The following is a 26,612-nucleotide window of genomic DNA, read 5'->3' on the forward strand; positions in this document are numbered from 1 at the left end:
GTTGGACATGACCGAACTAATTGTTTATTTCTTTTTCAGATACTTCTTAGTTTATAAAAATACAACTGATTTCTGTGCGTTGTTTATGTATCATTCAGCTTTATAGTATTTTTTGATTAGCTCTAACAGTTTTTTTGGTTGAAGTCTTTAGAATTTCCTATATATAAGATCATATCTGCAAATAAGGACAGATTTACTTCTTATCCAATTTGGATGCCATTTATTTCTTTATCTTGCCTGATTGTTCTAGCTAGGACTTCCAGTACTATGTTTAGTAAGAGTGGTGAGGGTAGACATCCTGGTCTCATTCCTGACCTTAGAGGAAAAACTAAGCCTTTCACTGTTGAGTATGATATTAGCTGTGAGCTTTATATATATGGCCCTTATGTTGAGATTTCTTCCCTCTGTACTAAATTTGTTGAAGTTTTCTTTTTTTAAATCATAAATGAATATTGTGTTTTGTCACATGCTTTTTTGGCATCTATTTTTTAATCATATGTTTTTAACATTTTTATAAAACCTATTTTTTAACATTTTTATTATATGTTTTAATGTTTTTGACCATGTGTTTTTTATCTTACATTCTGTTAATGTGCTGTTTCATGTTGACTGATTTTCATTTGTTGATCCATCCTTGCATCCTATGGATAAATCCCACTTGACCATAATATATGATGCATTTAATGTGCTGTTGGATTTGGTTTACTAATATTTTGTTGAGAATTTTTATAATATATTCACCAGGGATATTTTTTGTAATGTTCTTATGTGGCTTTGATGGTAGGGCATGCTCACCTTATAAAGTGAGTTTGGAACTGTTCTCTATGGTCCAGTGTTTGGGAAGAGTTTGAGAAGCACTGGCGTTAGCTTTTCTTTAAATGTTTGGCGGAATTCACCAGTGAAACCATCTGGTCCTGGGCTTTTCTTTGTTGGTAGTTTTTTATTACTGGTGCAGTGACCTTATTCATTATTGGTCTGTTTATATTTTTTTAGTTCTTCATGATTCAGTCTTGGTACACTGTATGTTTCTAGGAGTTTGTCCATTTTCTTAATTGAACGTGGCAGTGGGAGACTTTGGCTGGTAGTGAAAGGATACATTATAGTCAACTGGAAATTCAGAGAACATCTAACAAACGACTTGGAAGAGTAATACCTGTTATCTTTAATGCTCCCAGCTCTCATATCAGCATGAATTTTACTTTGTTACCATTTTGATGTGCACATGCATATATTTCAGAGTAAAAATGATAGCTACTTTACAGACAATTTAGAAGACAAAGCAAATAAAAATTATACATAATACCATCTCTTACCCAATCCCTGCTATCATTTTATTTCCTTTGAATTTTTCCACCAAAACATTTTAAAAACATAGTTAATAATCATTATTTTGTATTTTTATCATTAGTATTTTCTGTTTTAGTAAACTGTCTTTTTAAAAAAAAAATAAAAGCTGTTTAACATTCCATTGAGTATGCTGTTTTTGACAAACATTTTTTCTTGTTGGTTATATAAGATTTTCCTCAACTTTTTAATATTATGATAATGTTATACTCACAGCTTCATGCACATAGAATTCTTTATATCTTAGATTATTCTCTCAGAGATTACCACACATTATCAGTATTTTTCCAGAAGATAGTGCTAATTGACAAGATCACTAACGTTGTGTGAAGGACCAATTATTCACATCCTTGAATATTATTTTTTAAATATTTGTACTCAATAGCCTTATTAGTTATTTCTTTAACATCAGAGATTGGATTTTTCCTCATGTGTATTTACTAGTTGCACTTCTTTTATGAATTGCTTAATTATTATATACCAAAGAGAAGTCTTTACTATTAAATTCTTAGGGAATTAAGTCTGATTTTTAAAAACTTCAACACATGTATTTTTATATTGAAACTTTAAAACCTTATATATGCCACCAGTACACAAAGATTTCTCAGTGCTGCTACATAGAAATATCTGCTTTTGGTATTTTAAGTATATCTTTCTAACTTTTTTATAACTCTGCATCCATTTAAAAAAAAAAAAAATCAAATCACACATTTACCTACCTTTTCTCATTCAGTATTCTATTACCTTTATATGAAAAATGTAATATGTTTTCTCCTAGTAATTCATACCCTTTCCTGAAAATTTTAAAAATATGTAAAACCACTGTATAAGAAGAAAAATTATCCATCTTTCTACCATGCAGGTATAATGGCTATAAATATAGCTCCTTTCCATTTTTAATAAATCTTTATATTCTCTCAAACTTGTTATCATATTAAATATATTTATGATATATTCAATATATTATTTTATTACAAAATATGTCAAGGTGGTTTTAGTTGCTCTGTACCTCAAGTAGAACTTTTTCCCCTAATAGGTCTTGGTATCTTGATGGAGACACACTACTAATAATCATTTGTGTTGGCATTGTGTTCCCTCTTGCACTTCTTCCTAAAATAGGTAAGTCTCTAGAGAAGAGGATGTTATTTGTTTATAAGAAAAGAGAAAAAAGAAATAACGTTAAGGGGCTTTTAAATTTCACAGTTCCACAGTTTTATCAGAAGGTGATTGTGAATAATTTTGAACTTGGATTTATTTTAGGTTGTTCAGCCTTCAGCCCTGCCTAGTTAACCTGTTACTTGGTTTGCAGTAGTATTTTGTCTGCCCCACTAAAATAAAATCTTTACAGCGGAACATTAAAGAGCAGCCTTTCCTTACAGTGTGCCATTAGTGGTAAGCCAGTTCCAATTCTGCCGTACAGAGCTACATAAATGATCTGTGACAGATAGTCGGAATGTTGTTATTCTCAGCCCTAAGCCCCAGATACCAAGCAGTGTAATAAAAAACATGCCCGAGATGTATAGCTCTAGCTGCATGTTAGGATCACTTTCCTTATAAATTGCTTTTTATTTTACTGTTATTTTACAGGCTTTCTTGGCTACACAAGTAGTTTATCATTTTTCTTTATGGTGTTCTTTGCTCTTGTGGTAAGTTTAAAATATACTATATTACTTATCTCCTCACTAAAATTGAAATCATTGTGTTAATGCCTTTTTTTCTCTTTACTCTGTTTTTTATTGAAAAGGTATCCCATTTTATTTCAGTGTGTTATTAAAAGCACTTTTATTCTGCAAAACTATTTCCTTCATAGTATCTATTTTGAAGAAGCTTAGCAAGAATAGCATTTCAGGTTCAGTTTCTCTGTGCTTAACTAGAGAGAAGAGCACACCAGTTTTGTTAAAACCTTGGAGTATAATTCTTTGAGTAAGTCTAAGTATTCACTTATTTCTGTACAAGATTGTGTATGTATGTTTATGTTTTGGGGGTTCTCAAGCATAAGAATCAGGCTGGTTCTAAGCTGTAAAATCAATTTGAATCCTAATCATCTTAATTTTAAAACTTAGTTCCATTAATGAAACCAGAGCTTCAGGGGTTTACCCACTGAAGAGATCTAGTAAGAATTGGAGTGCCTGAATTCTCTCCCATCTGATTTATTAAGCATTGGTTAAGCTGTCATAAAGTTCACTGCACAGAAATACTGTTTTTCACATGTGGAATATTTTTTTAAATTAGCTCATTTTAATTATAGGAAAAATATCTCTCAGATGGTAAACTTTTTATAAAATAATTTAATATGAAGATAAAAGAGAATTTAAATTTCTGATTTCCTTTTAATTCTTCTAAAACAGATTGTAATATTCCAAAGACTATCTTTCTGTGAAATTCTGGGGGGAAAGATCCTTTTCTTTTTGCTTAGCAGCTTATTCCACAGTCAGTATCTGTCCAACTTTAAGTAGGATTAAACGTTTTAAACTTTCCAAAATACATGCCTAAATGGCTTGATTAAACTCTTAAAATCATAAGCTTATTTAAACTCTCCTGGGTTATTGAGAAATGAATGAAAGAAACATGCCATCCAAAAGAGCAAGACAACACATCATTAGTTAAACCATGGGATAGAACCAGATTTCCAAGCTGTCAAAACAATCTAGGATGCATACAACTTAGGCCAAACTATCTTCTGGAATACCAGGATAAAATAACTTTAGATTATTTAAATGAAGTGAAAGTGACCCTGGTTCCAGTGTACAGGAATATTTATTTAATGAATGCTCTTAAAACTAAAAATACTTGACAGTGTTTCCATTTAACCATTTGTTGAACTTACCAACATTAGAATCATTGCCCTCCCTCCACAAACTGTCTGACTTGTATCTTATAAGTGAGTTGAACATACACTTATTTAAAAGACCTTTTTCTTTCTGTCTTATTGAGATATAATTGACATACAGTGCTGTGTAAGTTTAAGGTGTGCAGCATGATGACTTAACTTACATATATTGTGAAATGATAAGCACACTTCTTAGGTGTCACATTAAGAGGGGAACAAAAAATATTTCCATCATAATTTGATTGTTGAAAAGCATCTACGTGGTTAAGAGTGGCCTGTATTTGCAAATGAACATACAGATATTAAAGAGAATCAGTATACATAACATTGAATATTTTCTTCACAGATAATTGACCGCACAAGTGCTGCATAGGTAGGAGTAATTAGGTTTTTATAGCCAACAGTTTGAAGCAGGTAAAATATATTGATACCACACGTCTATTGTAGTTTTCACAGTATTCATTTCTGTCATGGCAGATACTCTTTAATTTGATGCAGATTTCTCCTGTAGCTGTCATATGGAAATAATACCCTTATTCTGCATTTATTATCCTACTTTACAAACCGTGTGCTCAGATTTTTACCTTTGAGCACAGTTTAAATTTGGTCTACTATGAGGCAGTGAAGACACACTATGTCCTTCCTTCTTACTTCTCTTTTAATTGGCATGTAGGCATACCTCAGAGATATTGCAGGTTCAGTTCTGGACCATTGCAATAAACCGAGTCACACACATCATTTCTGAGTATGTACAGAAGTTATGTTTACACTGTACTGTAGTCTATTAAATGTACAGTAGCATTATGTCTAAGAAAACAATGTACATACATTAATTAAAAAAAAATTTATTGCTTATTCAGCCTTAGTCAGTCAGTGAAGTCGCTCTTTTGTGTCTGACTCTTTGCAACCCCACGGACTGCAGTCTGTCAGGCTTCCCTGTCCATCACCAACTTCTGGAGCTTACTCACACTCATGTCCATTGAGTTAGTGATGCCATCCAACCATCTCATCTTCTGTTGTCCCGTTTTTCTCCTGCCCTCAATCTTTCCCAGCATCAGGGTCTTTTCCAGTGAGTCCATTCTTCGCATCAGGGGGCCAAAGTATTGGAGTTTCAGCTTCAACATCAGTCCTTCCAATGAATATTCAGGACTGATTTCCTTTAGGATGGACTGGTTGGATCTCTTTGCAGTCCAAGGGACTCAAGAGTTTTCTCCAACACCACAGTTTAAAAGCATCAATTCTTTGGCACTCAGCTTTCTTTTATATTCCAACTCTCACATCCATACGTGACTACTGGAAAACCATAGCTTTTACTCGATGGACCTTTGTTAGCAAAGTAATGTCTCTGCTTTTTAATATGCTGTCTAGGTTGGTCATAGCTTTTCTTCCAAGGAGTAAGCGTCTTTTAATTTCATGGCTGCAGTCACCATCTGCAGTGATTTTAGAGCCCAAGAAAATAAAGTCTCTCGCTGTTCCATTGTTTCCCTATCTATTTGCCATGAAGTAATGGGACCAGATGCCATGATCTTAGTTTTCTGAATGTTGAGCTTTAAGCCAACTTTTTCACTCTCCTCTTTCACTTTCATCAAGAGGCTCTTTAGTTCTTCTTCTCTTTCTGCCGTAAGGGTGGTGTCATCTGCATATCTGAGCTTATTGATATTTCTCCTGGCAATCTTGATTCCAGCTTGTGCTTCATCCAGCCTGGGATTTCTCATGTTACACTCTGCATATAAGTTAAATAAGCAGGGTGACAGTTTACAGCCTTGATGTACTCCTTTTCCGATTTAGAACCAGTCTGTTGTTCCATGTCCAGTTCTAACTGTTGCTTCTTGGCCTGCATACAGATTTCTCAGGAGGCAGGTACGGTGGTCTGGTATCTCTTTCAGACTTTTCCACATTTTGTTGTGATCCACACAGTCAAAGACTTTGGTGTAGTCAATAAAGCAGAAGTAGATGTTCTAAGTACTCAGCCTTAAAAAGGAATGAAATAATGCCATTTACCCCAACATGGATGAATCTAGAGATTATCACACTAAGTGAAGTAAGACAGAAAGAAAAAGGCAAAGATCATATGCTGTCACTTACTGTGAAATCTTAAAAAAATGATACACATGAACTTATTTATAAAACAGAAACAGACTCACAGATACAGAAAGCAAATTTAGGATTACCAAAAGGGAGAGAAGGTGGGGACAAATTATGAGTTTGGGATTAGCATATACACACTGCTATATATAAAATGGATAAATGACAAGGACCTACTATATAGCACAGGGAACTATATTCAATATCTTGCAATAACCTGATGGAAAAGAAAAAAATATTACTAAAAAACACTATCACCTGAGTCTTCAGCAAGTTGTAATCTGTTTTAGCTAGTGAAAAGTCGTCCCTTGATCAGGGTGGTGGTTGCTGAAGGTTGGAGCGGCTGTGGCGATTACTTAAGATAACAATGAAGTTTGGTGCATACACTGACTCTTGTTTTCATAAATGATTTCTCTGTAGCATGCGATGATTTTTCTGTTTGATAGCATTTTACCCGCAGTAGGACTTCTTTCAAAGTTGTAGTCAGTCCTTTCAAATTCTGCCATAGCTTTATCAATTAAGTTTATGTAATATTCTAAATCCTTTGTATTCATTTCAGCAATCTTCATAGCCTCTTCACCAGGAGTAGATTCCATCTCAAGAAACCACTTTATTTTCTCCTCCATAAAAAGCACTCTGAATCCATTCAGTTGTGTTGTGAGATTGCGGCAATTCAGTCACTTCTTCAGTCTCCACTTCTAATTCTAGTTCTTTTGCTCTTTCCACCATGTCTGTAGTGACTTCCTCTGCCGAAATCAGAGTCATCCATGAAGGTTGGAATCAGCTTCTTCCAAACTTCTGTTAATGTTGATATTTTGACCTCTTCCTATGAATCACAGATATTTTGATTTCATCTAGAATGGTGAATCCTTTCCAGAAGATTTTCAATTTATTTTGCTCATATACATCAGAGGAATCACATCTCTGGCACCTACAGCCTCATGTAATTGTTTCTTAAAGAATGAGACTTGAAAGTCAGTATTCCTCCTGAAATCATGGACTACAAAATGGATATTATGTTAGCTGGCATGAAAACAACATGAATCCTGTTGCACATCTCCATCAGAGCCCTTGGATGACCAGGTGCATGGGGCTTTTTTCCTGAGCAGTAGGTCTCAACAATGGGCTTAAAATAATAAACAGATGTATTGTCATCCAGGCTTTGTTGTTCCATCCATAGAGCACAGGCAGAGTATAGATTTAGCATAATTCTTAAGGGCCCTAGGTTTTGTGAAATGGTAAAATAGCATTGTGCTATTCTACTTAAAATCACCAGCTGCATTAACCCCTAACAAGAGAGTCAGCCTGTCCTTTGAAGCTTTGAAACCAAGCATTGACTCCAACTATGAAAGTCCTAGATCACATCTTCCAATAGAAGGCTCTTTGGTCTACACTGAAAATCTATTGTTTAGTAATCACCTTCGTCAATGATCTTAGCTAGAACTTCTGGATAACTTGCTGCAGCTTCTACATCAGCACTTGCTGCTTCACTTTGCACTTCGATGTCATGGAGATGGCTTCTTTCCTTAAACTTCATGAACCAGCCTCCACTGGCTTCAGACTTTTCTTCTGCAGCTTCCTCACTTCTCTCCCTTCATAGAATTGAAGAGAGTTGGGGCCCTTGCTCTGGATTTGGCTTTGACTTAAGGAAATGTTGTGGCTGTTTTGATCTCTATCCAGATTATTAAAACTTTCTCCATATCAGCAATAAGACTGTTTCACTTTTTTTTTTTTTAATCATTCGTGTAGTCACTGGAGTAACACTTTTCATTTCCTTCAGAAACTGTTTCTTTGCATCCACCACTTGGCTAACAGTTTGGTACAAGAGTGCTTTCGGCCTATCTCAGTTTTGCACATGCCTTCCTCACTGCGCGTAATCATTTCCAGCTTTTGATTTAAAGTGAGGGATGTGCAACCCTTCCTTTCACTTAAACAGAGGCCATTGTAGGCTTATAAATTGGCCTAATTTCAATATTTTTGTGTCTCACAGAATAGGGAGACCCAAAGAGAGGGAGAGAGATGGGAACTGCCAGTCAATGGGGCAGTCAGAACATACACAACAGTTATGGATTGTTTGCCATCTTACATGGGCACAGTTCATGGAACCCCAAAACAGTTACCATAATTACATCAAAGATCACGGAGCACAGCTGATTGATCACTATCACAAATATGATTGTAATGAAAAAGTTTGAAATATTGTGAGAATTACCAAAATGTGACACAGAAATACGATGTGAGCAAATGCTCTTGGAAAAATGGTGCCAATGGCCTTGTTTGACACGGGGTTGCCATGAACATTTAATCCATAAAGAAAGAACTTCACAGTATCTGTGAAGTTCAGTAAACTAAAGCACAATCAAATGACGTATGCTTGAATTTATTATAGACTCTTTTGTTAGTTTTAAAATACATAGTGATTAAGGAAAGGAAACACGTATATAGTAACCCCAATTTTTTTGAAGGATTCCAATTTTTATTATTTTAATATTAATATTAAACATTAATAAACATTAAATGTTATTAATGTTTAATAATAATATTAATCCTGATAATATTAGGATTTTTTTTTCCATTGTACCTTTTTTCATTAATTATTTTTATCGCTATGCTGTGCTTAGTTGCTCAGTCCCAGAGAAGCCTGCTGGGCTTCTCTGTCCATGAGGATTCCCCAGGCAAGAATACTGGAGTGGATTTCCATGCCTTCCTCCAGGGGATCTTCCCAACCCAGAGATTGAACCCAGGTTTCCTGCTTTTCAGGCAGATTCTTTACCATCTGAGCCACCAAGGAAGCCCAAGAATACTGGAGTGGGTAGCCTATCCCTTCTCCAGGAGATCTTCCTGACCCAGAAATCGAACCAGGGTTTCCTGTATTACAGGCAGATTCTTTACCACCTGAGCTACCAGGGAAGCCCCATTTTTATCAATCAATTCAGATTAGTCACTCAGTCATGTCTGACTCTTTGCGACCCCATGGACTGCAGCACGCCAGGCTTCCCTGTCCATCACCAACTCCCACAGCTTGCTCAAACTCATGTCCATTGAGTCGGTGATGCCATTCAACCATCTCATCCTCTGTCGTCCCCTTCTCCTCCTGCCTTCAATCTTTTCCAGCATCAAGGTCTTTTCCAGTGAGTCACTTCTTTGCATCAGGGGGCCAAACTATTGGAGCTTCAGCATCAGTCCTTCCAATGAATATTCATGACTGATTTCCTTTAGGATTGACTGGTTTGATCTCCTTGCAGTCCAAGGGACTCCAAGAGTCTTTGCCAACACCACAGTTCAAAAGCATCAATTCTTCAGCACTCAGCTTTCTTTATGGTCCAACTCTCACATCCATACATGACTACTGGGAAAACCGTAACTTTGACTATATCGACCTTTGTCAGTAATGTCTCTGCTTTTTAATATGCTGCCTAGGTTCATCATAGCTTTTCTTCCAAGAAGCAAGCATCTTTTAATTTCATGGCTGCAGTCACCATCTGCAGTGATTTTGGAGCCCAAGAAAGTATCAATATGTGTTTGTAAATCTATGTAGCATTTATTATTAAATTTTTAAAAATTGGCCCATAAAAGTATTATTTGCTTAAATTATGCTCTCCAACAATGCAAATCAAAACCTACACTCTCATCTATTGTCCCACATCCTTGAAAAAAAATTGAAAGTTTTAGTCACTCAGTGGTGTCCAACTTTTTACTACCCTGTGGACTATAGCCTGCCGGACCCCTCGGTCCATGAAATTCTCCAGGCAAGAATATTGGAAGGAGTAGCTGTTCATCTTCCCAACCCAAGGATCAAACCCAGGTCTCCTGCATTGCAGGCAAATTCTTTACTGTCTGAGCCACCAGGGAAGCCCAGATATTTATTTTGCTTAAAATTTTTTGACATAAATTTTTGCTCCAGCTGAAATATCTAAAAATTTAAAAATAAAGTTTGTTGTAACAGTGGCTCAGCATGATGGTATCTTTTTTGCTTTGTTTTTGAACACAAATTTACAGTGTTTCTAAAAGTTCTTACAATATTGTAAAAAAAAAAAGTTAAAAAATAAAATTAAATTAAAAAATAAATAAATAAAAAGCACAAAGAATAGAAAATGGAAATAAATAAATAAATAAAAGTTCTGTCTTGAGACAGAATAATAACAGATTGGTATTCTAATCCTAATATTAGACCTAACATTTTAATAAGTCAATAATGAGAATAGAGAGCCATCTGAATTGATTTTGGTTAGATTTGGCTTTCCTTCTTCTGTGCACTATGTTAGTCGTCAGGGTTGTGGTAGTTTAAGTAAGATACTACTTGTAAGGATCTGTCCATCTCGTTGGGAAAATAAGGTAAATTTATTAGAAAAAAAAAATAGAGAATAGCATAGTTAATACATAGTTAAATGTTGATATATCTGCTTCAGAATAGGAGTTATAAGAGTTGAGAAGAGAGAATGATCACCAACAGCTAGAATAAAGAAGGATGTGGAGGGAAATAAAATTTGAGCTGAGCCTTGAAAGATGGGAAGGTCTTGGAGCAGAGAGAAGAAGGAAAAGCCTTCTGTGCAAGTGAGCAAGTGTTTCTGATGCTTAATCTTTTTTTTCTTTCTTTTTCTTTCTAACCCCTGGGTGGATCTTCTTACTGTGCTCTGCCTTCAGCCTGAGCAAGGACCTCCTGTTACCCTTTGTTATGGGGTATCTTCCATGCCTGTCCTGTACTTCTGCTTTCTAGGACATCACTTCTGTCTCCCCCCGGGCTTGGGCTTGAGGTGGGTCTCTGCAGAGAAATAAGCTCTAGTAACTGAATTTTATGTTAATATAAATTCAGGCTGCTAATGATATTTTCTACACTTGATCTTAGCCAGAAGGCTGAGAAGTGGTATTTTCTTATTAACAAAAAATAATAATTACATTGCATTTTGGAGCATTGTTTTGAAGTATTTGGATTTGCAAGTCTGGTGACAACAGCTGATAAAATGAAGTGGCTCACATACCGACCTTTATCAGTGTCTCTGGTACATGATCAGTAAATGGTTCTTGCTACTGCCTCCACTAGTAGTGAGGAGGAAATGTGAGATGCTGGGTTTGGAGCAGGGCTGGAGAGACCAGCAACAACCTTCTACCCCACCCCATCCTCACCCGCTTTGGGGAAACATATCAGAAAAAAATCGTGAAATTATTGCTTTTGATTTTTTTCCTCCTAATAAATTGTCTATTTAGTTTTATTTCATATGAAAAACTTACCTAGAAATGTCAAAGCAACTTGCTCAATTATCATTATAGTTCTTTTTTTTTCCCTTGGTGAGTTTTAAATAAGAGTAATTTTTCAGTTCACTCATTAACTTAATCCTGAAAGTATATTTTTTTCAGTTTATCACTATATAAAATTTTGATTGAATTAGTTAACAAAACTAGATAGATAGCAAATAGGAGTAGTGTTTACTTACTTGTCTGCTACAAAGGACAGATGCTTCCTTTATTCCCCCTTGCCCTTTTGTTTGCTGGGTTTCAGCCCAGAGCAAGGATTTACGGAATAATTATGTGCCCTGAAACAACCACAACAATGGTGATGCTGGCACAACTCCACTGTAGGTCTAGGAACAGGATGCCCACAGTTAAGAGTAAAAGCCTAACCATTTTCACTGACTGTTTCTGGGGAGTAGCATTCTCCTGGATTTCTTTCAATTTTTTAAAAAATTCATTTTATCATCTCTAGTTCCTTAGCTTTGTGCTCTTATTCTTTGCCAGATTCATCCACATACAACAAAATAACATAAGTCTTAGAACAGCGAGGAAAAACAGTGCCCATGCATCAGCCATCCCTCCCCCTTTGCATCTGCCTGTGGTCATTTCTAAAACTGCTATTAATATTTCTCTATCTGCTACTGATGCCAGGTCCGCAAATAGCCGTATAGGGGAACATCATGTTCCCATTCTGAGCTGCATTTTCTTTTAATGCCTTGATACTATTGGAGTTTTGAAAGCTGTCAGGAGAGTATGCTCAATGTTCAGTGGGGGAGATCTCCACTGAACAGATACACAGCACCCCCACCCTCCCCCACTATAGGGCACATGTCAAATGATGACCCCATGCTAACCAGGGGAAATCCCATAAATAAAATATCTTCTGTTTGCATATTATTTGTTATAGTTCTGTTTGCATATTATTTGTTATAGTGTTAAGATTAATTGAAAAAATGCTGACCTATTTGAGATCAATTTCTTGTCATGAGATTTGTAAGAAATAATCTGATTCTACTTATTTTTACAGGTAATAATTAAAAAATGGTCCATCCCTTGTCCTCTGACATTAAATTATGTAGAACAGTATTTTCAGGTAACAGTTTGTTTCTAGCTTTTTGTTTTATTTTAAGCTAAAATTTTTTGACTAATAATGGTTTTTGCCTAATTAATAAAAAAGTATGGCTATATTGCATTTTGGAACTTTGTTTTGAAATATTTTTATTTGAGAGCCCAGTAATAATAAATTCATCTCTCTCTCTTTTTTTTTTCCCTAAGTGTTCTAACTTTTAATAACTGTTGGTTTCTCTCTTTCCCCTCAATCCTCTTAAACAGATTTCAAGTGCTACAGATGATTGTAAACCAAAGCTCTTTCATTTCTCCAAAGAGGTGTGTAAGTTATTAACAGATACTTTCGGTTGATTTTTCACATTTCAAGTTTTAAGAGATTTGTGTAACAGAGTCTCTTAGGTCTTTGTACCTGTAACTAATTAATTTTCATGACAGTGCTAAGTATAGGGTTGCTTACCAGAAGAATAATATTATTTAACACAGGGTGGCCCATTATGAAACAGCCACCTTTTTTTTTTTTTGGCATGCCTTTAAATGGAGCCTGTTTTAAATGGGCCACTGCCTAAAAGAACAGATTTACCGAATGTCTGGTCTGGCCAATAAGGTCCTCTGTGGATACAGACTTCCTGTTGCCCTCTGGACTTGTAAAGCTAAATAGCCAATTATATCAAAAACTCCTCCCCTGTGAGTAGAACCTTGGTCTGTGGCTAAACAGCCTCATGATTGGACCAGCAATTGAGCACTGACAATGTGTCTCCTGGCTGACATTCCAAAGTTAAAATTTGTGATGCCTATAGCAGAAGCTGAAAGACCAAGTCCCCTTGCCTTCTCCGAGAGCCCTACGATACTGGAAATGCCTGCAGGAGCCCCTAAGCATCAGCAGAGGAGACAGGAAACTGTGATCTGGATGATCTCTACTTTAACCGTTCTAGAAGAGCTCCATGTCTTCCTTGTTGCTGTAGGCTTCTTCATGTACAGTTTTTGATTCTCTAAAGTGGAGGTCCTAGACGCTAGAATACCCTCCACTCATGTGCAACTCTATTAGTATAGCATTTTAGTGTGATAACTCCTCCATGCAAAATTCTCCTTTTTATTCCCCAGGTTTTTTGTTTTTGTTTTTTTGGGGGGCTGTGCTTCATGGCTTGCGGGATCTCAGTTCCCTGACCATGGATTGAACCCAGGCCATGGCTGTGAAAGCCCAGAATCCTAACCACTAGGCCATCAGAGAACTGCCTTACTCCCCAGTTTTAAAATGAGAAATGTCTGTCTGGCCCCACAAGGGAGATTACCACATCTTTTGCATAGTAATGGCTTCCGCATGTCTTAAAGATTTAGGTAGGGTAATTAATAAGTCAGGAAACTGAGAAATATATGAAAAAAAGTTTGTGAATTGAACACTCTTTCCCCTAATTTAGCCTTGGGAAATATTCCAGCTTTCCTTCCTCCCAGCTCTCTTCAGATATTTTAGGAGGAGGTCTTGTGTCTGAAGACAGGTCTTCAGTCATTTGGAACTTCTTGTGCTAAAGAGCCTTAAATTAGTTAAGGAGAAATTTTTTGGAGTAGAAAAGAGAAAGTAAATCATTACCATCCACTTGTAAAGACAGTATTTTCACTTAGATGGTAACTTTTGTTTGCTTTGTAACTTTCTCTGGTTCTTAATTATTCTAAATTTAAAAACAGCAACAACTTGTGATCGTATATTCCAGTGGATCACCAAGAATTTGTTGGTCTAGACTAAATCATGTTCAATCCCATTGAAAGAGACCCTAAAGATGCTGCTGCTAAGTCACTTCAGTCGTGTCCAACTCTGTGCAACCCCATAGACAGCAGACCACCAGGCTCCCCATCCCTGGGATTCTCCAGGCAAGAACACTGGAGTGGGTTGCCATTTCCTTCTCCAAAAATGCTAAAATGTATTAATACATTCACTATTCTCTTAGAATAAGTGGGTACTTAGGTTGACTTGGTGAAAGCTGGTTCAAAAGCATAAGTATTAATGCTGCTTAGGGTAGTAAGATATATTTAAGATTTCCTAATACTTACATTAGGAAAGACTGAGAATTATAATAAGATCATTTCTAAAATTTTATTATATTTGATTTTATCTAAATGTTATTTATCTTACCTAAATTATTTTTATCTTACCAAAATAATATAGAAGCAGTAGTGACTGCAGTAAAAACAACATGGATAGAAGCAGCCAAGAAATATTTCAGCTAGTACAGACAATCCACCTATCAAGTAAAATACTTGCTAGTGACCATAACTGTGTGTCTCATTTAACACTAATAACAACAACATGTTTTATAAACAGATGATTTATGAAAAATGAAATATAGCTAAATTCATTTTTTAAAAAACTGAGTTTATTTTCAAATGAAATAGTAGTTTCAACAGAGTACAATTTAGTAATTTAATCTTAAATTTTTTTTTTTTCAGAGTGCTTATGCCATACCAACCATGGCCTTTTCATTTCTATGCCACACCTCAATACTGCCCATATACTGTGAACTTCAAAGGTACTATAGAATCCTGGAATATATTAAATGTATTCATTGCTTCTTTTGACTTCTAGGACTTTCAGATTGAATGATATTTGCCTCCATGAATCCCTTCCCTCCTATCACTTGATTCTAGGTGTTAGTTCTGTCTAAGTTGAGAATATTTCTTGGAAGCATAATCCTTTGCACAGTAATTTAAAATCAGGAATTCTGTTGTGTAGTTATTAATGAATCAGGGCTTGAGTGATTAAGGAATCCTTATATCTATTTATTTAGATTAATTCAGATGGTGCTAAGTCACTTCAGTCGTGTCCAACTCTTTGTGACCCTATGGACTGACTGTAGCCTGCCAGGCTCCTCTGTCCATGGGATTCTCTAGGCAAGAATACTCAAGTGGGTTGCCATGCCCTCCTCCAGGGGGTCTTCCCAACCTAGGGATCAAACCCGTGTCTCTCTCTGATTCTAATTTTGCCATTTTTGTCTTTTAGCCCTTCTAAGAAAAGGATGCAGAATGTAACCAATACAGCAATTGCTCTAAGTTTTCTCATTTATTTTATATCTGCACTCTTTGGGTACCTCACTTTTTATGGTAAGCATATTATTTCATTATGGATGACAATATAAGTTGTTCTGTAGTTGATCTCACACCTGAATATGGACTTTGTTTCTGCCTTTCATTAGCAAGTTAATCTGTTCAGGCTGACAGAATTCAGTGCACTCCTGTGGTAGCTCTACAGGTCTTAAAGAACTAATTTTCTTTCTTTTAAAAGAGTGGATCAAGTTCAAGATTGATAACTTTATATGAAAATTTTCTTAAAATAAACACCTAAAAATAAAATATTGGGCTGAGAAACATTGAAGTCTTTCTGTGAAGGAAAAAAAAGTACAATAATGATTTTATTTTTTACGTTGAGATTTCAATATATTAGACTCTAGTTCAGCAGTTTGGGAGATTAAGAGCATCAGTCATCTTAATGGCAAAAGAGCAAGTCAAGGAAGGAAAGAGTTTCGTGCTAGACTGTAGTTGCACACTTGGGTCAGAGACCTCTGCCTTCAGACTTAATTCACACAGCTCTGCGGTGTGTATTCTGTGCTTTGGCATGACCTTTCTCCCTAAATTCTTAAAAGACACTTTTAAATTCATAAAAGTGAAATTTTCTTTTATTTTTGAAAGGTTACATGCTTAGTGTGTTTTTCTGTCTTCTGATAAGAACCTCAAGAAAAACTTAAAAGTCTACAACAAGAGAAAAACTTGTAAGCTCTCTTGTTTAATTTGCAGACACACTTGTTTAATTTGTAAACAAACACATAATAAATTACACTCAATTTGTCAAATTCTTGAATGCACTTTTCAGTCTATGAATGTTCTTATAACAACACTCCAGATAGACGGCTATTATTGTTCTTGTGATATTTAGCTGTTTTGACACTGAATTCATGGTGAGTGGCCTTATGTATATGTGTTTCAGGTTTTAGACATTCACAATGAGATGTAATGGTTTTGCCTGCCTCTCAGATATTTTTCAGCTCTGACAAGTTTTTGGACATTTACTTGCATAGCCACCTTTCCTAAGCCCAGTAGAAAGGGTCTGGATTTTGAAACCCAACAAATATGGTTGAAAAAACCACTCTGCTCTAACTAGCTATGTGATCTTGAACAGGGTACTTCACCTTACACCACCTTCATCTCCTTATGTGTAACATAGAGATAATTGTATAGCGTTGTATTGAAGAGGAAACAAGTTGTATGTAAAATGCCTATTACAGTATCTGGCACACAGCATTATTGCAATAATTTCATAATTTCAGGTGCTCTTTTTTCAGCACTATACTTCTCTCCTTACTCTCATTAATAAAGTCTAATTTAAATATGGTAGCTTCTGTATATTATTATTAGTGTATTATCTTGGAGTTTTCAATGTGTGAGAAAGTTATAATTGCTCTCTATAGTGCTTTTCTGGCTAACTCTACATCATTTCAACAGTAATAAAAGCAACTGATGAACCAAAATCTGCTCTTGCATTTTAGTGCTGTGTCAGCTAAGAGAGGTAGAGCTCTGCACACCACCAGGAAGAGCATACTTCCTACTTCCAACATGATCCTGGATATACTACAAGGAAAGCTAAGATAGATGGTTTAATGTTTTTTGGTCATTATTAGGGAAACAGCATTTTTGAAATACATGAACTATTTTTGGTTGTTAGGTTTGTTTTTGTACAGAGTTGAGCACAGTAAGACCTTTCTGTAGCAATGAGATACTCCAGCAGGGTCTTTGTTAGGAATTCAGCAAAAACTTTGTAGAATAGCTGTATGTTTTTATAAATTGAAATTGTCACCTGGCACAAATACTGTTCAGTTCGGTTCAGTCACTCAGTCATGTCCGACTCTTTGCGACCCCATGAACCACAGCACACCAGGCCTCCCTGTCCATCACCAACTGCCGGAGTCCACCCAAACCCATGTCCATTGAGTCGGTGATGCCATCCAACCATCTCATCCTCTGTCATCCCCTTCTCCTACTGCCCTCAATCTTTCCCAGCATCAGGATCTTTTCAAATGAGTTAGCTCTGTGCATGAGGTGGCCAAAGTATTGGAGTTTCAGCTTCAACATCAGTCCTTCCAATGAACACCCAGAACTGATCTCCTTTAGGCTGGACTGGTTGGATCTCCTTGCAGTCCAAGGGACTCTCAAGAGTCTTCTCCAACACCACAGTTCAAAAACATCAATACTTCGGTGCTCAGCTTTCTTTATAGTCCAACTTTCACATCCATACATGACAACTGGAAAAACCATAGCCTTGACTAGAAGGACCTTTGTCGGCAAAGTAATGTCTCTGCTTTTGAATATGCTATCTAGGTTGGTCATAACTTTCCTTCCAAGCAGTAAGCGTCTTTTAATTTCATGGCTGCAATCACCATCCGCAGTGATTTTGGAGCCCCAAAAAATAAAGTCTGATGCTGTTTCCACTGTTTCCCCATCTATTTGCCGTGAAGTGATGGGACCAGATGCCATGATCTTAGATTTCTGAATATTCTAGTTAGGGATCTTCAAAATTGAGAAAAGGTCCAAAAAACGTGCCTCCTTTTATTCCCTATGGATAAACAGAACTATCTGTAGGAAACCTTAAATGCCTGCCAATTTCCAGGATAGCCGAAAAGTAGTTATGTAAAAATTCCTATGAGATGTTAGGAGCCGTGTTAAATTGTACGAAAGTTTATATTAAAGGGGAAGTGGAGGAAGGATGGATTTTAATACATCTGTTGAAGTAACATTTATTATGTAAGATGCAAGGTGTTTTATATACATTGCCTAACTCATACCTTACAACTCTGCAAGATACAGGTTCAGATAAGATTGGCCACCTTGGCTAGTACCTGCAGTTAATGAAGAATGAGTTGAGGTTTGAATCCAGTTCTGACTCTCTCCAGAATCAATGCCTGTATTTCTGTGCTACCTACCTCCTCAGGAATTATGCCATAGAATCCATTTTCCCGTCATTCTCAGAGTGAACTTTTGGAAAAACCTGGCTTACTTAAGTTCCAGGTATATCTCTACCTACCTACCTATCTACGTATCTGTCTTTGCTTGAACACGGAGACTAAATATTTTCATCATGTACGTGAAATGTTTCCACACAGGGATTTTCTTGGTTATCAAGTAAGAGTTGTTGTCTCTAACTTAACCCTTCTCCACTGATTCAAATTCTTCAGAATATCCACATTTTATGTAATGGAGAACTGTGCATCTAAGAAAAATCACACGGTAGGTTGGTAGGTAGGTGACAGAGAGAAGGAAAGAAAGAATGATATAAAAGTAGTTCCTTCTCCAAAGACAGAAGAAGATTCAGGAATTGGCTTGCTGTTCACAGTGTTTTCTTTTTTGCGGTATAAGTATATGCTTTTTTGCAGTATAAAAGTGTAAATCTTTTACAGTATTTTTCTGTTGGAATAGCAGTAGCTTTCAGTCTTTCAGAAAGAAAGTGCTGATTGAACCTGAGGCCTTATCAGAAGGGCTTGTCACCGATTAAGGCCTGGGTGGAGTGACCTGTCCAACAATAGAGGCGTGTCTCCTGCGTCTCCTGAATATTAGTCCAGTGATCTTTCAGTTATTCTTCAGGAATCTTTATAAAATCATCCCCTGTTTGACAGTGTATATTAAACAGGACAGCCACCTGGCTTCAGTAGAATATACATCTTGCAGGAATCACTGTTGGGTCCTTCCTGAGATTTGTAGAGATTTGTCTGAATCCGGAGAAGTGTGCTGTCCTCTATCCCTTACACATGTTAAGGCTCAGCTAAGAACACAGAACTGCTGGCTCAGGAAAAAGCCTTTTATCTCGGGAAAGTAGATATGTGACAGGTATTTTGAATTTGTAATAAATCTAGTTCCTCAGGCTTCTGGAGCTGCTTGGGGTCCCTTTATTCAGTGTTCTTAAGACTCAGTTTAATATCTAAATTTTGTCAGGTTTAAGGGACCAATAAGTATGTACCTAGATTAATGATATTGGTTCTGATTACAGATGTTGAAGCATTATAAGATGAGGAATAAAGTGTTCCTCTGGTGAGCAGGCCAATACCCAAATGTTGTGTAATAACCAGACCATTTTAAAAGTCTACAAAGTTGTTAAGCAATGTGTTAATAATTCATTTTTATGATTCAGAAAGTGAAAATAGTTTGCCATGTGTCTCCAAAGACTCACAAGTATCTCTCATATTTGGGACTAGAATTCAGCTTTCCTGGCTCTTCTTAATTTCTTGCCTGGTCCATTAGTCCCGCATTATGTCAAGTATGTCTTTGATACTTTCCACAATTGGTTTCTATCCCATTTCCATCGTTACTAATCTAGTTCAGATTCTCATTACTTCTCAGTGATTATGACAGTAGCCTTCTGTTAGTCCTGTTTTGGATCTCTTTTTCTTACAGTCTGTCTTCCTACTTAGTTTAAATCATAACATGCTGTTCTTCAGAAGCCATTGCATCTCTGTGGCCTACCAGATTGAGTCCTGACTGTACAAATAGCTCTGTTGCTTGGTCATTCATGCATTTCCAGCCTTATCACCCGTCGCTGTTGGCTCTATAGTGCAGTCTTTCAGCCTCTCTAGTGCTCCTGGGCTGCTTGTTTTCTCAGATGCAAATTCCCTTTGTTGCTTGGTGGCCTCTGCTTGTGCTGGTTCTTGGTTCCAGAACTTCTCCCTCAACATCTTTGAGTGTGAGCACACATAGGTTAATTAATGTAATGCTCTCAGCAACCCTATAGGTCAACATATTATTGTCCCCATTTTACAGATGTAAAAACCAAGAGACTCAAAGAAGTTAAGTTGCTACTAAGTAGTAGATTTTGAATCTTGGTCTGTTCAACCCCCGAGTTCAAGTCCCGCTTCTACTATCTCGCTGCTCACTATCTCAGGATGACTCTCTTCAGGTTTTCCTGAATTTCTTTCATGTTCATCCCAAAGCCATAGTTATCTTTCCCTGTTCAAAATCAGCATAGTTCTTTGTTTAGACCTTCTGCCACTTAAGTGCGTATCTGTGTTTATACACCTTCTATTATATGTATGTGTCTTTCATCTTATCACCCTTTAAATTTTAAGGTCTTTGAAAACAGAGTTGTGTTTGATTTGTTTTTTAACTTTCTCCAAAGTGACTTTCCCAAAGCATTCGGTCTCAAATTAAAAAAATCCACCACTGTATTTTAAGTAGAAACTCATCTTTCCCTGCATGGCAGTGATATGAAGTTCTCTTGAGTACCCACTCTTCACAGTCCTCGTCTGGCCTGGGGTGAGGATGACATAAGGGTAGAAGCAACACCAAGGAGCAAAGCATGGTCTGCTCGCTCCGATTCTGTCGCTGACTACCACACCAGCTTGCTGAGGGAGCCATTGCCCTAGCACTGCATTCTCCTTTATGAAACACAAATCTATAGATGAAGTGTTGATGAAGCAGGTAACATGCGTGAGACTATAAGGTCCTAGAAAACATCATGATATTAAGGAAAGGCTTTGGCATCAAAAAATTTGGATGTACAGTCCTGCCCCTTTGTCTTGTATGATCTTGGGCAAGTCAGTTAATATTTTTAACCTGGTGGTTTAGTCACCAAGTCATGTGTGACTCTTGCGACCCCATGGACTGTAGCTCGCCAGGCTCCTCTGTCCATGGTATTCTCCAGGCAAGAATACTGGAGTGGGTTGCCATTAGCTACTATCTTATATTGTTATCACAGGGACCAAATTCAGCAGTACACATGAAAGCACTTTACAAAATAACATAGATGTTGCTTAAAACTTTCAGATTATGGAAAAGTTCTAAAGAGATTTTTTTTTTTGAGATTAAAAAATATATATATACATATATATATTCATTGTCATAATTTTAGAGAATCTGCCTGGGCTAATTTCTAGTTACATTAAAAGAAAAGACAGCAAGTTCCAAGAAGATGTTTGACTAATGTGTCTGTGTTTCGTAGGATAGGAAAAAGGCCAGAGATGGATTTGGTACCGGGACTCCAAAATCTGCTAAGATCTGTTTGTGCAAAGGCAAATAGCGTTGCTATTATTAACATCTCAGTAGTTTATAATGTGATCCTTATTTTTTTGAATTTACAGACAGTGTGGCGTCAGAATTACTGCAAGGTTACAGTAAATACTTGCCACATGATGTTGTCATCATGACTGTGAAGTTATGCATACTATTTTCTGTGCTTTTGACAGTCCCTCTAATCCACTTCCCTGTAAGTACTCTTCAAGGTTTTGTTCCTCGGTGTTGCAGCTCCCTAATATGGCAACACTAATTCTTTACAGACTAGAATGTTTGAATCACATCTAGTCTCGTGTATCTTATTCATTTGTCAAGGAATTGATCAAAGACCTCATACTTGCATATGGCCCCATGAAAGCACAAAAAGAACAGTGAACCGCTAAACGAATTTGTGCTTTTTCAGATTTAGTTTAGATTTTCGCTTTCCCACAGCATTGTTTCCAATTTAGAGACCATAGTTGTTCTAAAGTTTTTGGGGTTTTTTTCCCCCTTTAATTCTGTATTCAAAAGAATGTGTATGAAGAAGAAAAAGTCAAGTCAGCAAAAGTAAGCTCCTTCTGGTTTATTGGAAATTTATTTAATCTTAGTCACAAATTTTATTTGCTCTAGAATTATAGTTAAGGGACAGAATGGATCTTCATTCTGCATTAGTTGTGATACATAAGAATCTTAGGAATTTCTGGGAAAATAGAAACATAAACTTTGGGTACAAATGCTTCTACATGAATATCTTGAATCCCTAAACAGTGAGTTCCTGAAAACCTGAGCCTTCCCGATGTTTGCCCCCTTCCTGTGTGAACTGCAGTGCCAGGAGTGCAGTGGGGGCTGGATAGAAGTTTGTGGGCTGTGACCGCCTGTTGCCTGCCTTGGCAGTGGGAAACATCATGGACTACTTTTCTTATTTACATGCCGTGAAACAATAATATAAAACAGTAAATGGAATTTCTTTACCATGGCATGACTTCTGTTTCTGTTTTGAGCCATTTGTTCTTTTATCTGTTGAATTTCCTGAAAATGATACCCTGAGATTTCTTCACACAGTGTTATGGTTAGTAATTTTGAAAATTATGCAACCTAAAGAAATTGCATGTGATGATTTTTTCAAGAATTAAACCAAGACAACTTTTATGAAGGTCACACAGATAGGTACATTTCTTAGTTTATGTGCAACAAATACTTTACAGTAACAGTCCAGGCTATATTTTGGGCATCTAAATGGTTTGGAATATCATAGTACCCGTGCCATACATGGGTTTCCCTAAGCAAGTAGTGTGGCTTTGACACTTCCTCTTTGCTTAAATCTGTTTCTTTTTCTGTTTTACAGGCAAGGAAAGCTTTAATGATGATGTTTTTTTCCAATTTTCCGTTCTCATGGATTCGCCATTCTTTGATCACTCTAGCTCTCAATATTGTCATTGTTTTACTTGCAATATATGTTCCTGACATTAGGAATGTATTTGGTATAGTTGGTAAGTTTTCTATTTCAAAAGTTCCGTTTTCTAAAATAGGTAAAATTATCATCTAGTCTCACATCTAAATCTGGCATTCTTTTTTTTTTTCTCCCCACTTTAAGGTTCCAGTACATCAACGTGTTTGATTTTTGTGTTCCCAGGACTGTTTTATCTTAAAATGAGCAGAGAGGATTTTCTTTCATGGAAAAAGTTGGGGGTAGGTTGGGTTTTGTTTGTTTCTTCTAAGAATCTTATTTTAAGAAATAATTTGTCATTTTTTAATTAAGTCTTTTACCTACATCAAAAAAAGTTAATATATTTTGAACTATATACATTATTGGAGAGGATGAAGGTTTTAAAAAATAATTCTAATTTTTCTTTATCTTTTCCCTTATTTCTACAGGCATTTGTTTTGCTCATCTTTGGTATTTTGGTTGGTAATTTTAGTTTAGCACTCATTATTTTTAATTGGATTAATAAATGAAGAAATTATTTTCCCACTTTGTATGAAGCATATTTTACCTCCTTATGCAAAAAGGAATGATTATGGAAAGCACCTTGGATGAATCCTCTTTATATGGGTTAACATTTTTGCAAACATAACAGAAAAGCAGAACAAAACAAGAGTGGGTAGGAGAAAGTAGATGTAGCAGTTTTAATCAAAATAAGAAACAAACTCAAAATGCTCTTAAGTGTGTTGAGCATCTTTGTGAGTTTATTTTTTTGAATTAATAGGGTAGTTTTAATGTTTACAGAGATAACTGAGCAGAAAGTACAGAGAGTTCTCATATATTCCCTCATTCTAGCACCCCCATACTTTCCCATGTTACTGACATCGTGCATTAGTGAGGTACATTTGTTATACTTGATGAGCCAATGTTGATGTATTATTATTAACTGAAGTTCATGGTTTACATTAGAGCTCACTTTAGATGCAAGCATTGGCAACCACGAACCTTTTTACTGTCTCCATAAAAACCATGAGCCTTTCCTAAAACATTGTTTGGTGGAATCATGCAGTATCTAACCTTTCAGACTGGCTTCTTTCACTTAGCAATATGTGTTTAAGTTTCCTCCATGTCTCTTCATAACTTGATAGCTCTTCTTTTTAGAATCACTGATAGTGTTCCATTGTATGGATGTACCACAGTTTGGGGCTTCCCAAGTGGCGCTAGTGGTAAAGAACCTGCCTGCCAATGCAGGAGACTAAGAGACTGCAGGTTCCATCCCTGGGTCAGGAAGATCCCCAGAAGGAGGGCATGGCAACCCACGCCAGTGTTCTTGGCTGAAGAATCCCATGGACAGAGGAGCCTGGTGGGCTACAGTCCACAGAGTCGCAATGAGTCGGACATGACTGAAGCAACTTAGCACACGTGCACCAGTTTGTTTTTCCTTTCACCTGTTGAATGGCCTCTTGTTTGCTTTCAAATTTTGGCATTTGTGAATACAGCTGTTATAAACATTTGTAGGCAAATTTTTGTGTGGATAGAGATTTTTAGCTTGTTTGGGTTCATACCACTACCAGAGACTTTGCTTCTTAGCAGTTGCTGCATGGTATGGTAGAATATTTAGTCTTGTAAGAAACTGCCTAACAGCTTTCCAGAGTGGGCTGTAACAGTTTGCAGTCCTGCCAGCAGTGTGTCAGAGTTCCTGTTGTTGCATATCCTCCCCAGCATCAGGTGTTGTCAGTATTTTGGATTTTCACCATTCTAATAATGGGTGTGCAGTTGTAGTAATATCTCATTTTTGTTTTAATTTGCATTTCCCTAATGACATATGATGTTGAACATGCTTATTTACCGTCTGTATATTTTCTTTGGTGAGGTTCTGATTTTTAAAATTGGGTAGTTTTTCACTGTTGAGTCTTGAGCATTCTTTATATATTTTAGATACCAATCCTTTATCAGATATGTCTTTTGCAAAGATTTTCTCCCAGTCTGTGGGTGTCTTTTCATTCTCTTAGCAGCATCTTTCACCAAGAAGTTTTTTAGTGTTATTAAATATATTGAGATAATTTTTTGTTTCTTTGTGTTTTTTTTTTTAACAAATTAGTACTTGTTGATATACTAAATTAAATCTTAGTTCATGCGTTAATATCAACATCAGTCACTCATAACAAAACTGTGGGATTATTTCACTTTGTATTTTGCCCTGACTCCAAATCCTGACTAAGAAACTTAATGATTTTCCTCTGGTATACAGTATGAGATAGAGCTGTGATGACTGGCTGTGGATTTGAAAGTTCTCTGAGCCTTCTCATTTGTCACTAAAACATATGATTTTCTACTTGACAAACAGAGACAAATATTGATGATTTATATCATATTTTGTTTGGAAGTTATAGATCATTCCCACCTTCCCATTGCTGTGGCTTATTCCTGGTTGGAAACCAGCAGTTAGGTTCCCCCAACCCCCACCGCCCCGGGGCGTGTTCTGTGTAAAGGCGCCTTGTTAGCAGCCTGCCAAAGCCAGGGTGTATCAGTAAAATGTAATCCTGCCCCGGAGCACATGTAAAGTAGAGAATTACATGCAAACTGCCAATTTGCATGTATGAAAACACACACTTTTGCAGGTGCCCCCTTGCTTCCCACTTAGGAAATGGGCTAAAAAATTGATAACTGAGCTGCTCTTTTGAGTTAAAATATCTCTTCGGCAGGGTGTAATGGAAAAACTCCAAGTTTGGAGGTTAGAAAGACATAGATGAAAATCTCAGTGAGTTTAGACAAACTACTTAACCTCTCCAAACCTCTACTTTCACATCGGTATTAAATGGAGTTAATACCAATTATACAGGGTTGTGTTGAGAGGATTAAATGGCCTTGTATAAATTAGGTGCAGACCAAAACAGGCTCTCTTAATAGATTGGATATTTATCCCCTTTTTTTCCATCCCTTCACCTTGACCTGTAAAATGAATTTGCTTTCGGACACGGACGTGGAATTTCTTCCTCTTCCATCTTGCACAGTTATTATGTTTAGAATCTTTCTAGCCATCACTCACAGGAGAACTGGCCCCATGTGCCTTCCTTTTAGTGCTTTCCCACATTTCTATGGGAAATTATAGATCCAAATACAAATAGGTGTTCAGCTGCTAAAATAAATCTAACTCCAATAATACCAAAATAACCCTAAATCTGCAGCAGATGCAAGGATGTCCCCAGGGGCAGATGTTAAGTGTGATGACAGGTGGGCATCAATTAATACATTTGTCACCTGCTCACAAGATGGGATCATGGGAGGTTTGGCAAAGGGACAAGTAACCTATTTAACACTGCCCAAAACTTAGTTAATATCAAGAGAAATTATTTCTAGAGGTGTTTATTTTTATTTTACTTTACTGTTCTGCCTTATCTAGTTGCCTGTTTGGAGTTGTAACTTTTCCCTGAGTTTGGAGGAAGCTAGTAAGATGGTTGGTAAAAAGCAGTGCCCCCTTCATCAGGATTTCACATAAAACCTTATTCAAGTTCTCCTCAGCTTTTTTCCTGGGAAATATAGGCCTTCTCATTTTGGGCTTAATGTTCATAATTTATTAGGTAATAACTATTTAAAATAAAACTAAGTAAAGCACAA

General features: G+C 36.6%; 1 protein-coding gene across 2 annotated transcripts in view; it reads left to right on the top strand.

Annotated features, from left to right (window-relative positions):
* SLC38A6 (solute carrier family 38 member 6) overlaps nucleotides 1-25,057 on the top strand; it is a 71,537-nt gene extending 46,480 nt beyond the window's left edge. For both annotated transcript variants that reach the window (XM_027554260.1, XM_027554261.1), the window contains 10 exons: nucleotides 2,381-2,463; nucleotides 2,932-2,990; nucleotides 12,516-12,581; nucleotides 12,821-12,874; nucleotides 14,996-15,075; nucleotides 15,546-15,646; nucleotides 21,661-21,785; nucleotides 22,917-23,061; nucleotides 23,166-23,260; nucleotides 23,447-25,057. In XM_027554260.1, the coding sequence (XP_027410061.1) occupies nucleotides 2,381-2,463; nucleotides 2,932-2,990; nucleotides 12,516-12,581; nucleotides 12,821-12,874; nucleotides 14,996-15,075; nucleotides 15,546-15,646; nucleotides 21,661-21,785; nucleotides 22,917-23,061; nucleotides 23,166-23,260; nucleotides 23,447-23,527 (889 nt within the window). In that variant the 3' untranslated portion in view covers nucleotides 23,528-25,057. The remainder of the gene's footprint in view (nucleotides 1-2,380; nucleotides 2,464-2,931; nucleotides 2,991-12,515; nucleotides 12,582-12,820; nucleotides 12,875-14,995; nucleotides 15,076-15,545; nucleotides 15,647-21,660; nucleotides 21,786-22,916; nucleotides 23,062-23,165; nucleotides 23,261-23,446) is intronic.
* The last annotated feature ends 1,555 nt before the right edge of the window (nucleotides 25,058-26,612 follow it).

Source organism: Bos indicus x Bos taurus, chromosome 10 (assembly GCF_003369695.1).
Source record: "Bos indicus x Bos taurus breed Angus x Brahman F1 hybrid chromosome 10, Bos_hybrid_MaternalHap_v2.0, whole genome shotgun sequence".
In the NCBI taxonomy this organism is placed as follows: domain Eukaryota; kingdom Metazoa; phylum Chordata; class Mammalia; order Artiodactyla; family Bovidae; genus Bos; species Bos indicus x Bos taurus.